This window comes from Periophthalmus magnuspinnatus, chromosome 22, assembly GCF_009829125.3.
Source record: "Periophthalmus magnuspinnatus isolate fPerMag1 chromosome 22, fPerMag1.2.pri, whole genome shotgun sequence".
Lineage (NCBI taxonomy): Eukaryota > Metazoa > Chordata > Actinopteri > Gobiiformes > Gobiidae > Periophthalmus > Periophthalmus magnuspinnatus.
This window is the reverse complement of record NC_047147.1, coordinates 2,600,114-2,620,313: the sequence shown is the minus strand read 5'-3', so window position 1 is coordinate 2,620,313 and position 20,200 is coordinate 2,600,114. Positions and strand designations below refer to the sequence as shown.

Below are 20,200 nucleotides of genomic sequence, written 5' to 3'. Positions count from 1 at the left end.
CAGATGAATGCTGTTGTTGTTTCATTGGGCAAGACATTTAACCCCCCTCGACCCCAGCGTATGCGCACACTGGTGTGTGTGTATGTCTGTCTATAAAAATATAAAAATGACATTGTTGTAGTAAGAAATTGAAATAAAAACTCAATAAGTCAGCCTAAAATATGAGACTAAATCTGCACATATGAATCATATAAAGAGACATGGAAGTCAAACAATCGTGCATGTGTAATCATGTGTGCAGTTAGTTTGGGGGTCTCTGCCGTTTGAATCCAATGGGGGTTCCTGGAGGTCTCTGGAGTGGTGACCCCTGCGTTGGTTTAGCTAATGCTCCTCTTTGGGCTAATCCCATTTCCATACACGCCACGCGCCACTCACAATGGCCCAGAGTGAGGTGCCGGAGGTGGGTCGATAGGTCAACACAACCCCTGCCCCACGGTGGTCCTCTCTGTGTCCCCGTGTCCTTTGCCCCAGTCCTCATCCTTCTGTCCTCTCGTCCACTTGTCCTTCCAGAGCCTTCGCACTGCAAAAAAAAAAAAAAAGATCCACAGTGACTAAAATGAATAAACATATTTCAAATTTACGTTTTGAGCATCTCATTGTTTGGACTTGAGGTATATCACAGGACGATGGCAGGTCCAACTGCTGGACTTCAGCATTTTTACTGCAGTTCTATGAAATGGTCCAAACAAGGACCAAAAGGATAGAAAAAGTGGGGCAACAGTAGCTTAGTTGGCATAGAGTTTGTTCACTGATCAAAAGGTTGCCGGATTGAGTCCCGCTTTCGACACAAAGATAATTGGTTCAACGATGTGTGTGTGTATGTGTGTGTGAATGGGTTCATGTAAAGTGCTTTGAGCGTCTAAAACATATGTGTCAAACCCGTGGGGCAAGTGGCCTGCCACATCATTTTATGTGGCCTGCAACAAGGTAAATTAAAGGTATGACTGTTTTAAAATATCAATTTATCAGGAGATACACAGATACACAGCCATTTTTCATATCTATGCAAATCCATTTGCAATATTTGTAACTTTATTAAGTAATAAATATAGAAACAGTTAAAAAGTAGTTGTATTTATTTTACATTACATTTGGTTACATTTAGTTACATTTATCTTACAGTTACATCTGGCCCTTTGAGAGCAACCATTTTGTTGCTGTGGCTCTCTGTGAAAATTAGTTTGACACCCCTGGTCTAGAAGGTGGAAAGGCACTATTGAAAAATAAGACCATTTACCATAAAATTGACAAAATTAGGCTGAAACAAGATGAAGAGCTGTCCTAACACCACCTGAAGGGACTCGCAGAATTAGAACATGTCCCACAGTTTGAGAAACACTGATGTGATGTCACTCAGCATGATGAAAACAACATCCAGACCAATAAGAGCCTTTTTCTGAAATATAAGGTTGGCGATATATTACTCTGAGAATCACTTCCATCCGTGTTTGGTCGGGTTATTAGACTCGATAGAAAAGCCTGGTAATGGGCCAACAGCTTTTGGCCCAAATCCCCAGTCTAATCTACAGAGGCTTGGAAAACGAAACAGTCACGAAACTAAAAGTCGTTACCCAAAAGTTTATTAGCAGACTAATGATTTTACTGGGATTATAAGGATCCAGGGGAGAATTGTGGCTTTATTTGTCACTGTCTTTCTCTGTGTCTCTGTTTGAATACCTGTTTTACTTTTTCATTTGATCTGTAATATTTTGATTTTAAATTCCATAAACATGACTTAACAGTGTCCCCAGATACGAGGTAAACATGTTTGCCGTGTCTTCTGTACAGTACATAATGTGTTCAGCCAAATTTACATAAATGTTGGATCGACACTGCAGCAGAGCAGTGCCAGAACTAAGAGGCATTGTCAGAGGAAAGCAAAAAATACTCTTGTAAAAGTCAAAGAATCACATAAAAAAATCTACTTAAGTAAAAGTATCCATTTAAAAATGTACTTAAAGAGTGAAAAGTAAATGTATTTTGTGCAGATTTTGAGTCATACAAGTCTTTAAATGTGGTGATTCTGATACAGATTTGAGCTAAATTTTGTTCAACAGAAACAATTAAATCGATCTTTATTTCTTTTATTTGTATATTTTTGTAAATAAACCCTCAGTCTCAGCAGGTCTCAAACTATAATAAAAATAATTGTAGTGGAGCAGAAAGTACAGATACTGCTCTCAAATGTACTGAAGTAAAAGTAAAAATATACACTTAGGACAGATACCTCAAATGTGTACTTAATGTTGCACCACAGACTAAAGCCCTACACCACAGTGAGTGTATATTTATATTTATTTATATTTATCTTGAGGCTGATGTACAGACTTGTGGAGGATTACAGCAGTGATCGTGAGGGTTTTGTTCAAGTCCAGAGAGAAGCTGTAATACTTGTGTCTTTGACGTTTTTGCAGTGCGTTGGCTTTGTCCTCAAATGAGATTCATGAACAATATGAGGGCTTCACATCGTCATGGTTACTTAGGGACGAGGGGTCAGCGGTCACCTGGGGCTCGGTTGCTGTGGTGACAACCTCTCAACCTTGGCCTTCAGCTGGGGGTCAGAGGTCAAATAGGAGCCGCAGCTGGGATCACGGTTTGAGAGAAAGAGGAAAGAACCAGAGGGAGGGGGATCAGAGTGTAGAGGGGGAGGGAGCGGGGTAATGAGAGGATGACCCCGCAAACCCCGCTGACCCCACTGACCCCGGCACACGTTGGATATGGTGGGGTAAAAGTGCACGCGCATGCGGGCCCAGGGAACATGCACGCTTAGACAAAAGTCCAGTGGATGGAGTAGAAACACACGGCCGCACTTCCAAAAAGAGGATTGAGTTCATTTCTCGGTTGCTCATCAATAAACCACATTTTCTTTCATATAATAAAGTACTTGAACTTAAAGGCACACTATGTAGCTTTTTAATAGAGGGTTTGCCATCAGCGCAGAAGACAGTGGCCCTTTGTTTATCGCGTTTGTAAAAATAACCCACATTAGGCAAATTCCACGAAGTAGTCAGCTTTATTTTTTTTTTATAATTATATATGTTTTGCAACTGTAAAACTCACCCTCACCACACACTTTATACACTTTTCTCACACAGGCATTAACATTTTCTCACATTTCTCTCTTGTTTAAACACTCTCAAAGTTCAAACCTTCGTAGGCGCTTGAGTTGATGCAGAAAGTTTCATCGACTGTGTGGATTTTGTCGGGGAGAAAACTTGCAAACATACAGCACTTCAGAGTCACACTGCGATACAACATTTATGTAAATTTGTCTGAACACATTCTGTACTGTACAGGAGACACGGCACGGAGGAGACTGATGGACAATGGTCTACAGTCCAACAGCCAATCAGGACACAGAGCACAATGGTCTACAGTCCCTTAGGCAATCAGGACGTACAACACAATGCACGTTTATACGCTGTAAAAAAAAATTCAATACTGATTTTCAATACTTTTGACAGCCCCAGTTTGTGCAGAAAAATATAGTACTTAAAAAATGACAGCGGTTTGCTAATTTTATCCAGTCAAATTGAAATTTGGATTTGATGCAGATGAATCAGTCCTAGTCCTGTTACTCTGACAAATACACGACTCAAGAGGGAGTAAAAATACAGTCTGAAAAATAATCTAACACGGACATCATCTGAGTTACTCAAGTAAATGTAACTGAGTACTACCCACCTCTGCAGAAGAAAAGCACACAACATTACTAGTCAGCTCTGTGGAAAAGTTTTGTTTTTGTTTTCTTTTTTAAATCGCACATCAATATAAATGTTTATGACGCTTAATGCCATATTGTAAAACAAACCGATAACAGCTCCATGGAGACAAGCACATCACGTTTATGAAGTTGTTGTGTATTGTTTTGTATCACACTATGGTATATTCACAGAAGAGGATAAGGACAGGCTCATCCTGCTGACCTGTATATAACTGAACAAGACATGTATATAACAGAACAAGACCTGTATATACCAGAACAAGACGTGTATATAACAGAACAAGACATGTATATAACAGAACAAGACATGTATATAACAGAACAAGACCTGTATATAACAGAATAAGACCTATATATAACAGAACAAGACCTGTATATAACTGAACAAGACATGTATATAACAGAACAAGACCTGTATATAACAGAATAAGACCTATATATAACAGAACAAGACCTGTATATAACTGAACAAGATGTGTATATAACAGAACAAGACCTGTATATAACAGAACAAGACCTATATATAACAGAACAAGACCTGTATATAACTGAACAAGACGGGTATATAACAGAACAAGACCTGTATATACCAGAACAAGACCTGTATATACCAGAACAAGACGTGTATATAACAGAACAAGACCTGTATATCACAGAACAAGATGTGTATATAACAGAACAAGACGTGTATATAACAGAACAAGACGTGTATATAACAGAACAAGACGTGTATATAACAGAACAAGACGTGTATATAACAGAACAAGACGTGTATATAACAGAACAAGACCTGTATATAACAGAACAAGACCTGTTTATAACAGAACAAGACATGTATATAACAGAACAAGACCTGTATATAACAGAACAAGACGTGTATATAACAGAACAAGACCTGTATATAACAGAACAAGACGTGTATATAACAAAACAAGACATGTATATTCAACAGAACAAGACCTGTTTATAACAGAACAAGATCTGTATATAACAGAACAAGACCTGTATATAACAGAACAAGACCTGTACATCACAGAACAAGACGTGTATATCACAGAACAAGACGTGTATATAACAAAACAAGACCTGTATATGACACAACAAGACTTGTATATAACAGAAGAAGACGTGTATATAACAGAACAAGACGGGTATATAACAGAACAAGACGCGTATATAACAGAACAAGACCTGTATATAAGAGAACAAGACCTGTATATAACAGAACAAGACGTGTATATAACAGAACAAGACGTGTATATAACAGAACAAGACCTGCATATAACAGAACAAGATGTGTATATAACAGAACAAGATGTGTATATAACAGAACAAGACACGTATATAACAGAACAAGACCTGTATATAACAGAACAAGACGTGTATATAACAGAACAAGACGTGTATATAACAGAACAAGACGTGTATATAACAGAACAAGACCTGTATATCACAGAACAAGACGTGTATATCACAGAACAAGATGTGTATATAACAGAACAAGACCTGTATATAACAGAACAAGACCTGTATATAACAGAACAAGACCTGTATATAACTGAACAAGACGGGTATATAACAGAACAAGACGTGTATATAACAGAACAAGACGTGTATATAACAGAACAAGACGTGTATATAACAGAACAAGACCTGTATATCACAGAACAAGACGTGTATATAACAGAACAAGACCTGCATATAACAGAACAAGATGTGTATATAACAGAACAAGATGTGTATATAACAGAACAAGACACGTATATAACAGAACAAGACCTGTATATAACAGAACAAGACGTGTATATAACAGAACAAGACGTGTATATAACAGAACAAGACGTGTATATAACAAAACAAGACATGTATATTCAACAGAACAAGACCTGTTTATAACAGAACAAGATCTGTATATAACAGAACAAGACCTGTATATAACAGAACAAGACCTGTACATCACAGAACAAGACCTGTATATCACAGAACAAGACGTGTATATAACAAAACAAGACCTGTATATGACACAACAAGACTTGTATATAACAGAAGAAGACGTGTATATAACAGAACAAGACATGTATATAACAGAACAAGACCTGTATATAACAGAACAAGACCTGTATATAACAGAACAAGACGTGTATATAACAGAACAAGACCTGTATATAACAGAACAAGACGTGTATATAACAAAACAAGACATGTATATTCAACAGAACAAGACCTGTTTATAACAGAACAAGATCTGTATATAACAGAACAAGACCTGTATATAACAGAACAAGACCTGTACATCACAGAACAAGACCTGTATATCACAGAACAAGACGTGTATATAACAAAACAAGACCTGTATATGACACAACAAGACTTGTATATAACAGAAGAAGATGTGTATATAACAGAACAAGACGGGTATATAACAGAACAAGACCTGTATATAACAGAACAAGACCTATACATAACAGAACAAGACCTGTATATAACACAACAAGACCTGTATATAACAGAACACGATGTGTATATAACTGAACAAGACCTGTATATAACACAACAAGACCTGTATATAACAGAACACGATGTGTATATAACTGAACAAGACGTGTATATAACTGAACAAGACATGTATATAACAGAAGAAGGTGTGTATATCGGATATGATATGATCAGATATGTGATTTATTATTTTAAATCTGAAAACGATTTAAAGCGTTCAAAGAGTGTTAAGGTTTAAGAGAAGAAATCTGAGCTGCTATAAGAATCCCATGCATTTCAGACACCGGGAGGGCATCTGACATATAGGGAGGGCATCTGACTCACAGGGACATTTCAAAACATGTTTGTAGAGTACAGGGTGAGCACAAACTCATTGCCTGTACTCAGAAGGATCATCCCTATAACTGATCATCCCTATAATGAGCTTCATTTGGAGCCCAGTTCCATATTTGGAATTCCGGGTGTGATAGCAACCAAAGAGCCAATCCAGAATAAGGATGTTGAAGGTAACAGCCCTTCCCGCCTGCGATGCTGGTTTGGCAGGGAGCGGGTGCTTAGCAATGCTGTCAATAAAACCTCCTTCTAATGCTAGCAAGACCAAAATGAAGAGCCAGACAGCAGCAGATACAGAGAGAAGTGTTTCAATAGAAAGTGAATCTGAGCCAATGGAGCCGTAAACACATTCATACACAGTCTGGATGAGCCGTAAACACATTCATACACAGTCTGGATGAGCCGTGAATACATTTACACACAGTCTTGTCTGCTTTATATATTTCATTTTTTTTTATCATAGGGGGGAGTCTATATTAGAGTCTAAGGAGAATCTCACAGCTTTACATTCAACACCATCTAATGTTTCTGTAGATTCATCCAGAGGACACTAACCCTCCTCCTCTCTCTTTCTTCCATCTCTCTTCCATCTCTCTTCCATCTCTCTTCCATCTCTCTTCCATCTCTCTTCCATCTCTCCTCCCATCTCTCCTCCCTCTCTCCTCCCTCTCTCCTCCCTCCTCTCCTCCCTCTCTCCTCCCTCTCTCCTCCCTTTCTCCTACCTCTCTCCTCTCCTCCCTCTCTCCTCCTTCTCTCCTCTCCTCTCCTCTCCTCTCTCGTCTCCTCCCTCTTTCCTCTTCTCTCCTTCCTCTCTCCTCCCTCTCTTCTCTCTCTCCTCCCTCTCGCTCTTCTCTCCCTCTCTCCTCCCTCTACTCTCTAGATAGACAGAGATGGATAGATGGATAGAGATAATAACTTTAAAATAAATGTCATTAAAACAAGTAAATCAGTTCTAATTGGTAATATAGAACTGCTCACAGATTAATAATGTCTTAGGCTGTAGGGGGCGCTCACAGAACCACTGCCCTGTAGCACAGTCTGAAAATGGAGAATTTAACCCTTTCATGCATAGTGGTCACTACAGTGGACAGCTATTCAATTGTTGTTTTCTCCTATATAAGTGAGTCTGAATATCACAGTTGCACATCAGTCACTACAGTGGACGCTTATGTGTCATACAATACACTGCCACCCACTGGTGAACTTTGGCAAGAGTAAAAAAAAAATCTCTAAAACAAGATGGCCGACAGAAGAGCACATGTGCCTCGCAGGGGAGCAATTTCTGTCAATTCCTTCTATTCTAGGAGACCCTTGCAAGTAAAAAAAAATATGAGGACATCAAGCAACAACTAAGGAACAATATAATTGTTAAAATATCCAAGTTTTGATTTTGTGATTTGAGGAAATTGTGATTAATCATGTGTCCACTAAATTGGACATCATGCATCGCTAGCTATATTTAGACTACAATTCATAGTATTGCTGTCACTGTTGTTTTTCTTTTTCTTTTTTTAAATTCACCATTTGCAGTAATGTTTTGGATGAAAATCAATTTAATTTATATTATAGCAATAATTTGTGGGTATTAGTTCTAGCATGAGAGTTATTATCTTTGTCCTTGTGTTTATGTAGAGGTCAGGTGCAGATCATGCTATCAAAACCTACAGGATAGTCCAGCAAATGCCATCTGACTCAAGTGAAGATGATGTTAGTGGCAGTGATGATGAATGGCTACCAGAGAAAAGAGAATTGGCAAATGGCTGCAGTAGTGAGAGTGAATTTGAGGATGTGGAAGGAGCAGAGGATGCTGAGGAAGTTCAGGCTGAGGAAGAAGCTGAGGGTGCTCAGGATGTCCTACCTGACAGAGCTCAAGAACACAAAAAAGCAGACATGTCTAGAAAACCAAAGATAATGAGTTTGAGGAAGACTTGCCTCCTTTTTAGGAGAGTGGAAGGTGAATATTGAAGGAACAAAACCAATAGATTTCTTCATGTATCTATTTCCTGAGGAGCTGATAGATGAAATAGTGCTCAGATCAAACCTCTGTGCATTGCAAAAAGTCAAAGAAAATCTGGCCATTACAAATGGTCAAATGAATCAGTTTCTAGGGATCATTTTGGTCATGTCATACCTCAGATACCCAAGATCAAGAATGTACTGGTCATCAGAGGAAGGGTTGCGTCTTGATTGCAAATGCCATGCTACTGAATCGATTTGAGCAGATTCTGAGATACATTCACTTTGTTGATAACTTCTCACAGGAGCAGGGAAATAGTGATAAGCTATTCAAAATCAGGCCAGTGTTGGATACACTAAAAAGAACTTTCCATTTAGCTGTGGATCCCAAAGAATTCTGTTAACCAATTGATGAACAGATCATTCCATTCAAGGGACTTTTATCTCTGAAGCAGTGCATCCCAAAGAAACCCAAACCCTGGGGTGTGAAAGTGTGGGTTAGAGCAGGGAGCTCTGGATACATGCTCAGATTTGAAGTGTGTCAGGCTTTGGCTGGGCCTGGTGTGGCCAGTGGTTTGGGAATGGCTGCAGATGTTGTCATGCACCTTTGTGATGACATACAGCAAAAGAATCACAAGGTGTTTTTTGACAATTTCTTTTGCACCATTCCACTTATTCAGGCTCAAATATATAAACACAATGTTAGGGAGCATACAACAACATGTTTTATAGTGTTTTCAGTATTTTTTTTTAAATATTTGTTTTCTCAAACACATATTTCATTCATTGTTCAAATGCGCGTTGTCCACCCTAGTGGACACGTCACCAACTCCTTGAAGAATACATGTTTGAAAAAAAATAAGATGAATATTTCTTTTGCATGCCTAAAGAGTAATAAAAACACTTTGGGAAAAAATCCTGAAGTAGCCTATCATAATTCATGCATGAAAGGGTTAAAGTGATTGTGATTTCAGTCGTAGTTCAGTTGTAGTTGAACATTCTGCCTGGTAACACTGGTAACAAACCAGGCCAGCACTGATCTGAACAGTATGGAACCTTAGACTCAGGCACCATTTTGGGATGGGACGATGTTTAGCAATGCTTGAATGAAATCAGTGCGCTCTTTTTAGGAGAGCGGAAAGCCGCTTGGCGAAGCTAACCACTCTGCCACTGCGCCCATCCACCTCCATTGAGCAGAGATCAAAGCACTGTCACGCCACTTCGTCACAGCGCCATCTTCAGACATCTCCTCACATCTGACTCACATCTGACTCACGCCGTCACTGCTCTCTTTTGGATTCACGTGTTTAGGAGCACCCAAACATCTCCAGGAGACACTGTCCCATCCAACCCCGTGTCCGAGACAAGCCTCCAAAACTGTCTTCAGCTCAGTACTCCATTTTCTGCACATCCACGTTTTACCACGATGAATAATTAACCCGTAGTCTTGTGCGGGGCTTTTACTTTCTCAACTTGAGCTGCATGGGTAGGGGGGGAAAAAGAGTTGGGTTAAGCGGGGGAGGAGGAGAGGAGGGTGAGCGGGTGGATGGAGGGAATGGAGGAAAGGCGGAGGAGGAGGAGAGGAAGGAGAGGAAGAAGGGGGCGCGCTGTAATGAAATTTGAAATTTGCAGAACATCAAAGGCTTGTGGAGCTGCGCCGCCGTGGCAACTCCCCCCCACTCCCCCCCTCTCTCCCCAGAGCGGGATGGGTGGATGGGTGGAGGGGAGGAGAGGGATGCGGAGGGTTGATTAGGAGAACGTTCAGCTGGTGGGGGCTCAAGCTGGAGGATGGGGCTGGGTCTTGTACCGGCATATAAACAAAAGGTTTTACGGAGCCAGAGCCAATACGATGTGTACGTGCCATGGGCCTCCCAGGGCTCACTGTGCCCCCTGATAAGGATAGCACCCATAATGAGCGTGAAAGGCAAAAAGCAGGGTTATAGAGGAGTGCAGAGGAGGAGCAGAGGGGTTTGGAGGAGGTGCAAATGGGTGCAGAGGAGGGTAGACAGGTGGAGAGGAGGATAGATGGGTGTAGAGAGGTCATTGTGCCTTTTGATAAGGGTAGCACTCGTAATGTGCATGAAAGTCAAAATCAGGGAGGCAGAGGAGGTGCAGAGGAGGTGAAAAAGAGGAGAAGAGGAGGTGCAGATGTGTGAGGGTGTGCAGAGGGGTGTGGAGGCTCGCTGTGCCCCCTAATAAGGAGCGCGCTGCTAATGAGCGTGAAAGGCAGTGGATGCAGAGGATGACAGAGGAGGTATAGGAGGTGCAGAGGAGGACAGAAGCTCGCTCCTCTCTCTTCTCTCTCCCTCTCATTCCTCTCTTCTCTCTCTTCTTTCTCTTTTCTCTCTGTGATTGGTTCAGTCTACTGAGGTCACAGAGACATTTCCATCAGTATCATCTCTTTCTTTTTTTTTTCATTTGTTTTGTCGACACAGAGCAGCTTTTCTAAACCCCTCACTGTGGAACGTGGATGTAGCCACAGTGCGCTAGTTAGCATCAAGGCTACGTAAATACAATACAAATGAGACTTAAAGATGAACGGACTTGTTCTGAAAAGACCTTATTTGTCAGATGCCCTTCCTGTGTCTCCATGAGGTCTTATTCTGTGTAAAAGCTGCTCACCCTGTAGCTTAGACCACTACATACATATTCTGAAAAGTCCCTGTGTCAGATGTCCTTCCTGTGTCTCCATGAGGTCTTATTCTGTGTAAAAGCTGCTCACCCTGTAGCTTAGACCATTACATACATGTTCTGAAATGTCACTGTGTCAGATGTCCTTCCTTTGTCTTCATTAGATCTTTTTTTTTGTAAAAGTTGATAACCCTGTAGCTTAGACCTCTACATATATGTTCTGAAATGTCCCTGTGTGTCAATTATAGGTTAGGTCTGTGGAGAGGCAAGCCTGCTCACAGTAAGAATATATGTTTTTCAAGTCATTTTAGAAACTGGGTCCTCTCCTCTCATTTGCACCCCCTCTCCTTCCCTCGCGTTTGGATGGAGAGCAGAGGGGAGGAGGTGCACAGGTGACTCGGAGTTTAACTTTTTCTGTTTTTTTTTAAAATAACTGCAAGTTCTGTAAGTGGGCAGAGATAAGGGGTAGGTGCATCTGCTCTTAGATGAATTCACAAAGTCCCGATATGAAAAAGATCAAGATTCATCCATGTTACTGTTCACAGGGAGGAAGAAGAGGCTGTGCTTTGGACCGTGTGACAGAAGAGGAGAGAGAGGAGGAGAGAGAGGAGGAGAGGGAAAGGAGAGAGAGGGAGGAGGAGAGAGAGAGGAGGAGAAAGAGGAGGAGAGAGAGGAGGAGAGGGAAAGGAGAGAGCGAGGAAGAGAGAGAGAGAGGAGAGGGAGAGGAGAGAGAGAAAGAGGGGCCCATGTGAGGAAGAGGAGAGAGAGAGAGGGGCCCATGTGAGGAAGAGGAGAGAGGAGGTGTGAGGAAGAGGAGGAGAGAAAGGGGCCCATGTGAGGAAGAGGAGAGAGAGAGGAGAGAGGGGCTCATGTGAGGAAGAGGAAAGAGGAGAGAGAGGCCCATATGAGGAAGAGGAGAGAGGGGAAGCGAGGGATGCCAGTGTGAGGAAGAGGAGGAGAAGGAGGAGGAGGAGAGGAGAGGAGGAGGGGTAAGGGAGGAGGAGGAGCAAAGGAGGAGAGAGAGGCCAGTGTGAGGAAGAGGAGAGAGGAAAAGAGGAGGAGTGAAGAGAGGAATGGGGAGGAGAGGAGCAGGAGAAGGGAGGAGGCGGAGGAGGACAGAGAGAGGCCAGTGTAAGGAAGAGGAGAGAGGAGGAGGAGGAGAAGAGGAGGAGATGAGGAGAGAGGGAGGAGGAGGAGGAGGAGGAGAGAGAACAGGAGGAGCAGCAGGAGGAGAGAGGAGGAGGAGACAGAGAGGGAGGATGAGGAGAGGAGGAATGAGGGAGGAGAAGGAGGAGAGAGGGAGGAGGACAAGGAGGAGGAGAATGAGGAAGAGGAGGACGAGGAGGAGGAGAGGGAGGAGGACAGAGAGAGGCCAGTGTGAGGAAGAGGAGGAGGGAGAGGAGAGGAGAGAAGGAGGGAAGGGGAGAGGAGGAGGACACGAGGAGAGAGGGAGGAGGAGCAGCAGGAGGAGGAGAGGGAGGAGAGGGGGGAGGAGGAGAGGAAGAGGAGAGGAGGAGGAGAGATTTTATAAAATGATTAAATGTGAAAGTAATGGTGGTAATAAGATCCATGAGTTTAGGAGGCGTGAGTAATTCTAGAGTGGTGCACTGTCATGTCTGTGGGTCTGTTGTGTTTGCCTTAATGCTAGAGTGGTGCATGTCATGTTTACCTGTTGTGTTTCTATAAAGTTATAATCTGTGACTCTCATAATTTACACATTTTAAATCACAATATTCATTTAAAAAGACTTAAAAAATAAATAAATAAATAAATAAAAATAATCATCATCATCATCATTAAAACAGTAGTAATAATAATTCTTACATCCACTTTCCTCTCCTCCATTCTCCCATGTTGTCCTCCATCCCTCCATCTTCCCCCATCTCCTCCCTTCACTTATTCTCATCACTCCATCCTCTCCTTCACCTCCTCTCTCAACTTATCCTCCTCATCCCTCATCCCCTGGTCCATCTTCTCTCCATCCTCTCCTTAATCTCCTCTCTTCCACTTATCCTCCTCTATCCCGTCGTCCTCTCCTTCATCTCCTCTCTCCACTTGTCCTCCTTTATCTCTCCATCTTCTTCTCCATCTCCTCCCTCCACTTATCCTCCTCATCTGTCCATCCTCTCCTTCATCTCCTCCCTCCACTTATCCTCCTCATCCCTCCATCCTCTCCTCCATCTCCTCTCTCCACTTATTCTCCTCATCCCTCCATCCTCTCATCTGTCTCCTCTCTCCACTTATCCTCTGCTCTCCATCCTCCCCTCCATCTCCTCCCTCCATTTATCCTTCTCATCCCTCCATGTTCTCCTCCATCCTTCCATCCTCCCCTCCAACTCCTCTCTCCACTCATCCTCCTCATCCCTCCATTCTCTGCTTCACCTCCTCTCTCCACTCATCCTCCTCATCCCTCCATTCTCTGCTTCACCTCCTCCCTCCACTTATCCTCCTCATCCTTCCATCCTCCTCTCCATCTCCTCTCTCCACTTATCCTCCTCATCCCTCCATCCTCTCCTCCATCTCCTCTCTCCACTTATCATCCTCATCTCTCCATCCTCCCCCTCCATCTCAACTCTCCACTTATCCTCCTCATCCCTCCATTCTCTGCTTCACCTCCTCCCTCCACTTATCCTCCTCATCCCTCCATCCTCCTCTCCATCTCCTCTCTCCACTTATCCTCCTCATCCCTCCATCCTCTCCTCCATCTCCTCTCTCTACTTATCGTCCTCATCCCTCCATCCTCCCCTCTATCTCATCTCTCCACTTAGCCTCCTCATCCCTCCATGTTCTCATCTGTCCCTCCATCCTCCCCTCCATCTCATCTCTCCACTTATCCTCCTCATCCTCCATTTTCTCCTTCACCTCCTCCCTCTACTTCTCCTCATCCCTTCATCCTCTCCACCCTCTTTCCATCCCCCCATCTTTTCCTCATTCTCTCCTCCATCCTCACCATCATCCCTCCATCTCCCCCTCCATTCTGTAACTCTCTCCATCCTCTTCTCTGTCCCTTCTTCCTCTTCTCCACCTCCTGCTCTACTCACCTCCTTCTCCATTCTCTTCATTCCTGCATTTTCTCCTCCTCAATTCCCTCACCCTCTCCTCTATCCCCCATCATTTCTGTCATCCCTCTATCCTGCCACATTCTCCCTTCCGCTCCACCATCCCTGCACCCCATGTTCTTTCCTCCATCTCTTCATCCTCTCCACTATCCTGTCTTATATCCTCTTATCCTCCTTCATTTCTACAGTTTCTCCTCCATCTCTCCATCCTCTTCTGTTTCATCATCTTCCCCTTTATCCCTCCATCATCTCCTCCAGCCTCCGGTCCTCTCCTCTTTCCCTCCACCCCCTCATTTTTCTCCCCTCCTTTATCCTCTCCTCACGCTCTTTTCCATCCCCCATCTTTCCCTTCATCCTTCCATCTTCCCCCTCCTTTCTCCCATCCTCCTTTTTGTCCTTTTATTCTCCTCCATCAGTCCATTTCCACTCCATTCTCAAATCCTCTTCTCTATCCCCTTTTCTCCTCTCCATTCTCTTCATCTTCTCATGTATCCCCCATCCTCTTCTCTATCTCATCTCCTCACTTATCCTTCTCATCCCTCCATCTTCTCTCCCATCCTCTCTTCCATGTCCCATTTCTACTCCATCCTTATATCCTCTTCTCTCCCTCTTCTCTTTCCCCTCATCCTCTCCTCTATTCTCCCATCCTCTCCTCAGTCTCCTTCATCCCTCCATCCCATATTTTCTCCTCCATCTCTCCATCCTTCCCTCTGTCCCATCATCCTCCCCTTCATCCCTCCATCCCCTCATCCTCTCTTTTATCCCCTCATCGTTTCCTCCACCCCGTCTTCTCTTCCGTCTCCTCATCTTCCTCCATCCCCCCATTTTCAACTCAATCTCTCCATCCTCTTCTATCCCTTCATCCTTATCCCTCTATCTTCCCTCCGTCCTCTGTTATCCACCCTGTCCCTTCGCCATCTCCTCCACCGCTCATCTTCATCATCTTCCTTCCATCCCCTCATCCTCTCTTCCATCTCCTCCATCTCCTCCCTCCGTCCTCCCCTCCTCCACCTCTCCGCTGCTGCAGTGCGAGCGAGAGAGCGAGGGAGGGAGGAGCCACATAAGGTTAGCATGTGGCGTGACGCTGTGCATTCTGATTTATACATCTAAAATGGCCGACACAGCGCTGAGCAGTGATTCTCAAACCGGGGTCCCGGGTCTAGACGACAGTTATTCTGAATCATGAACATGTTTTTGTACCTACTATAGTGTCGTCACGATACTAACATTTCAAATTGGATTTAGATACTAAGGAACAGACTGGATATGCATCTAACGCAATTATTGTGCGTGGTTAGCATGCTGATTGAAGTGCGTGGTTAGCATGCTGGTTGTTGTTAGCTTTACTGTCAAGGCAGAACTCTACTTTGGTCTCAAAGTTGTGAAAAGTGCTTTTAAACTCACTGTGGTGAAGAATTGACTCTGTGCACAACAGCGCCCCCAACCTCGCTGTTAGCGTCACTACTTTCTGTCCAGTTTTATCTCCACAAGGTTTTTACAGAGTCACATTAAAATTCATAAATATTTAAAGATCAGTCAGACAGTGGACAGAGAGCTGCAGGTGGGTCATGGGTCAGAGGTCAGAGGTGTTGGTCAGACAGTGGACAGGGAGCTGCAGGAGGATGTCACTGTCACAAATAAAATTAATACTTCACTGGACAACACTTTAGAAAGAGTCTGTCAATGCTAATGCTAATTTGCACGTGCAAGTGCATGTGCGTGTTTGTGTGCCTGTGCGTGTGTATGTGCATGCATTATTAAGTGTAATAAATATTAAAGCAAAAGTTAATAAATGTATATGAATTTTAAAGGTTGTTTATTTTATATTTAGTTTTTTTTTTTTTTTAATAAAAGTGTGTGTCCAGAAACAGAGAGCTCTAGTTCGCCAGCTGCTGTGCACAGAATGTGATGCTCAGAAAAGCACAAGGTAAAAAACACTGCGAACTACGTGACATGAACTGTTCTGTTTCTTTCATTTTGTTCATAATGTTCAAAACGAGTGCAGCGCCTTTAAGTCTTGATTTATACGTTTATCACAAGCGTAAACCTGTGAGCCACTTTGGTTTGAGTTTTGTCTGATGTGTCGTAAATGTGCTGTGTGCAAAAGGAGGATTTTGGACTGAATGGGACGTGTGAAAAGTTTGAGAAAAACATTTTGAGGAAAAATATCTAATTGTGATTTTTCTGACAAGCACTGCGATTAGATTTGTGATTAATGTTTTAACGATAGAATTGTGTTCAAAGTTCATATTTTAAACACGTCATGAAGGAAAAACTCTGAAATATGAACTGACATACTAAAACAAAGTAAACTACAGGATTAGCAGGTTTTATGCAGAATAAAACAGGAGATGATGTTGTTTGTGGAGGAAATTACTTCAAAAATTGCAGAAATTATTCACTACTGGCTTTACTGATCTCCAGCCTGACCTCTGTGCATGAGAAAGTAAGACTACAGCGCCCCCGTGTGGACAGACCGGCATGTTACAACTGTAAATAAGGAAGTACTCTGGCTACTGCAAAAATCAGTCGGTTTTTCCAGCTGTTTTTTATTATATATTTTTGTTTGCCTAAATTACATAAGTGTTCAGAATCAGCCCCTCACTCTTCAGTAGGTTTCAAATTATAATAAAAATACTTTTACTTTTCAGTCCTGTTCAAAAATATAGTAGTGTAGAAAGCACAGATACCTGAAGTAAAAGTACAAAGTATCTACAGTATAGATACCTGAACTACAGTAACTACAGTACTTTACTTTTACTTTGTTACATTCCACCACTGAATTACACATAAATTAAATACACAACAAACAACTCCACAAAGTACAGCTGTTTGTGATTATGTCATATTATTGACATTATAATTTAAATGCATCTTTGTCTAAAAGTATTCCATGTATTTAGAATGTAGTACTTTGACCATATATCTGAACATATTACAAATATGTTCTGTAACTAAATACATTTTCAAAGTATTCTTCCCATCACTTTATAAGTGTATATTCCTACACAATCTCACCATGCTCTGATTTGTCGAGTAATCAGATTACTGTGTGCGAGACATGTGTGATCTGAGTGACTGGACCTGATCTTTCTGGTTTTCACAAGACACAACCATACACACATCCATACACACATCCATAGACACATCCATAGACACATCCATAGACACAACCATACACACATCCATACACCCATTGATACACACATCCATAGACACAACCATACACACGTCCATACACCCATCGATACACACATCCATAGACACAACCATACACACGTCCATACACCCATCGATACACACATCCATAGACACAACCATACACAAGTCCATACACCCATCGATACACACATCCATAGACACAACCATACACACATCCACACACACATCCATACACACAACCATACACACGTCCATACACCCATCGATACACACAACCATACACACGTCCATACACCCATCGATACATGTATCCATAGATACAACCATACACACATCCATACACCAGAAGGCGAGGTGGGATGTGTCTTGCCCAATGAAACAACAACAGCATTCATCTGTGGAAGCTGGAATCACACCGATGACCTCTGAGTCAGTGAATCAGATGACTCAGCAATGATGTTTTATGTTGAGAGTGGGTCTCAAACTGTTAACCTTCAGGCCAGTGGATGAACACTGACCAAACCTCACAAACCAACAGGGCTACTGTCACCCACATCAAAACAATATTTGTGTTTGTGGCCAGTCTGGTGTTGTGTAGTGGTCAGTCTGATGTATGCTAGTGTTGTGGACTCTTCAGTCTAATGGTCAGTCTGCTGTATACTGGCGTTGTGTAGTTGTCAGTCAGATGGTTAGTCTGCTGAGTACTGGTGTTGTGTAGTGGTCAATCTGATGTGTAGTGATCAGTCTGCTTTGTACTGGCATTGTGTAGTGGTCAGTCTCCTGTATACTGGCATTGTGTAGTGGTCAGTCTGCTGTATACTGGCATTGTGTAGTGGTCAGTCTGCTGTATACTGGCGTTGTGTAGTGGTCAGTCTGCTGAGTACTGGTGTTGTGTAGTGGTCAGTCTGCTGTGTACTGGCGTTGTGTAGTGGTCAGTCTCCTGTATACTGGCATTGTGTAGTGGTCAGTCTGCTGTATACTGGCGTTGTGTAGTGGTCAGTCTGCTGTGTACTGGCGTTGTGTAGTGGTCAGTCTGATGTGTAGTGGTCAGTCTGCTGCATACTGGCATTGTGTAGTGGTCAGTCTGCTGTATACTGGCGTTGTGTAGTGGTCAGTCTGCTGTATACTGGCGTTGTGTAGTTGACGGTCTGCTGTGTACTGGTGTTGTGTAGTGGTCAGTCTGCTGAGTACTGGTGTTGTGTAGTAGTCGGATACTTGATCATCACCCTGTGTTCCAGGAGCTGTCTGCGAAGGGCTTGGGCTGCATCACCACTGAGATCTCAGAGGTCACACAGTTCTACTATGCAGAGGACTACCACCAGCAGTACCTCCGCAAAGTCCCCAAAGGCTACTGTGCTCTGAAGGGGACCGGGGTCAGCTGTCCCTTGGGGGCCCAGGACCAGCACGGCGAGCTGTAGGCTGCTCTCTGCGCCTCAGTGTACTACACAGCTATGTAAAGTATACCTCAGTTTGAAATAAATTTAGTCTTAAAATGTGGAGGGAATTATTATGGAGGACTCACAGAGTACAGTGTGTATTGTACTAGATGATAAAAGGTAGTACAGTATGTTGATCTCACCAGCACAGACACTCACATGCACATGCACCATAAGAGTAACTACCGGTAAATACATGTATGGAAAATACACACTCACCATACTCATTTTAAGTTACTGTATTCTGGTATAGTTACTCTTTCATTTGGTCTTATTATTTTATAACCAGAGAATTCTGTGTACATGTGACATAAACATGACCATGTGTGTGTCCCCAGATATAAGGTAAACATGTTCAAAGGAAGTAATTATTTGACACATAACAAACACAATGCACAGTTGAGTTGAGTATGCGCCTCAGAGTGCCTCCTTTGGGTTTCCAGATCCTACAACTAAAACCAATAAGACAAATTCCTAAAATGATTGTCCAGTAAGTACTGTAGCTAGTCCATGACATGGGCTATAGTTAAAGATAACAGGTTAAAAGGACAATACACAAACAAATTTAAAATGTTTATTGATTGGTTAAGGTGGGTGCAGTTAAAGTTGACCCGTAACAAAAAAAAAAAAACAGAAGTAAAAGAGCATCAGCTAATTGATGCAATTGAATTGTCTGAATTTCTACTTACCCATGTTGTCTGCCATCTTAGGTGTTCCTGCCAAATAAGTCCCCAGGGAGCGGGTGCTCCTTAAGAAGGTTCCGGGGCAGACAACTGTGCACCTCTGTTAAACCACAGGCTAAAAATCTCACCTTCAAGTAATCCACATATTGTTTGAATGCACATAATTGGGCATTAAATAGAACATTTGAATACATTTTATGAGTAGATTGTGGTCGTCCAGAGGAAATATTATTTGCAGACCACTGTATAAACTATGCTGTACTGTGATTGTGAACAGCTGCCTTCATTTTATATTAAAGTGCTGTGTGTCATTGGGAGTGGTCTCAGAGTCTCTTGAGTCATTTCTTTCTCTTTGAATGTCCAAATGTAATGCAAACACACACAGAAATGTGATGTAAACACACACACACACACACAAAATGTAATGTGCACACAGACACAAATGTAATGCACACACACATAAAAATGTAATGTAAACATATCAATGTAACGCGTGCACACAAATGTAGGGTAAACACATAAATGTAACACACACACACACCCACACACACACAAATGTAGTGTAAACACATAAATGTAAAGGATACACACACAAATACACACACCCACACAGCACACAGTACCGCCGAGTGAGCAGCAGATGGAGACATACACCACAAACCACACATGGAAGAGAATATTTGAGATAAACAACCGGTCATGTGTCTGGTTTGGTTTGGT

General features: G+C 42.4%; 1 protein-coding gene across 2 annotated transcripts in view; it reads left to right on the top strand.

Moving 5' to 3' along the window:
- msrab (methionine sulfoxide reductase Ab) overlaps window positions 1-19,789 on the top strand; it is an 80,028-nt gene extending 60,239 nt beyond the window's left edge. The window contains exons 6-7 of one of the 2 annotated variants that reach the window (XM_033988886.2): window positions 18,600-18,814; window positions 19,508-19,789. In XM_033988886.2, coding sequence (XP_033844777.1) covers window positions 18,600-18,779 — 180 coding nt within the window. In that variant the 3' untranslated portion in view covers window positions 18,780-18,814; window positions 19,508-19,789. Of the gene's footprint in view, window positions 1-18,599; window positions 18,820-19,507 lie in introns of both variants that reach the window. The other variant, XM_055231246.1, reaches the window with a different exon arrangement.
- The last annotated feature ends 411 nt before the right edge of the window (window positions 19,790-20,200 follow it).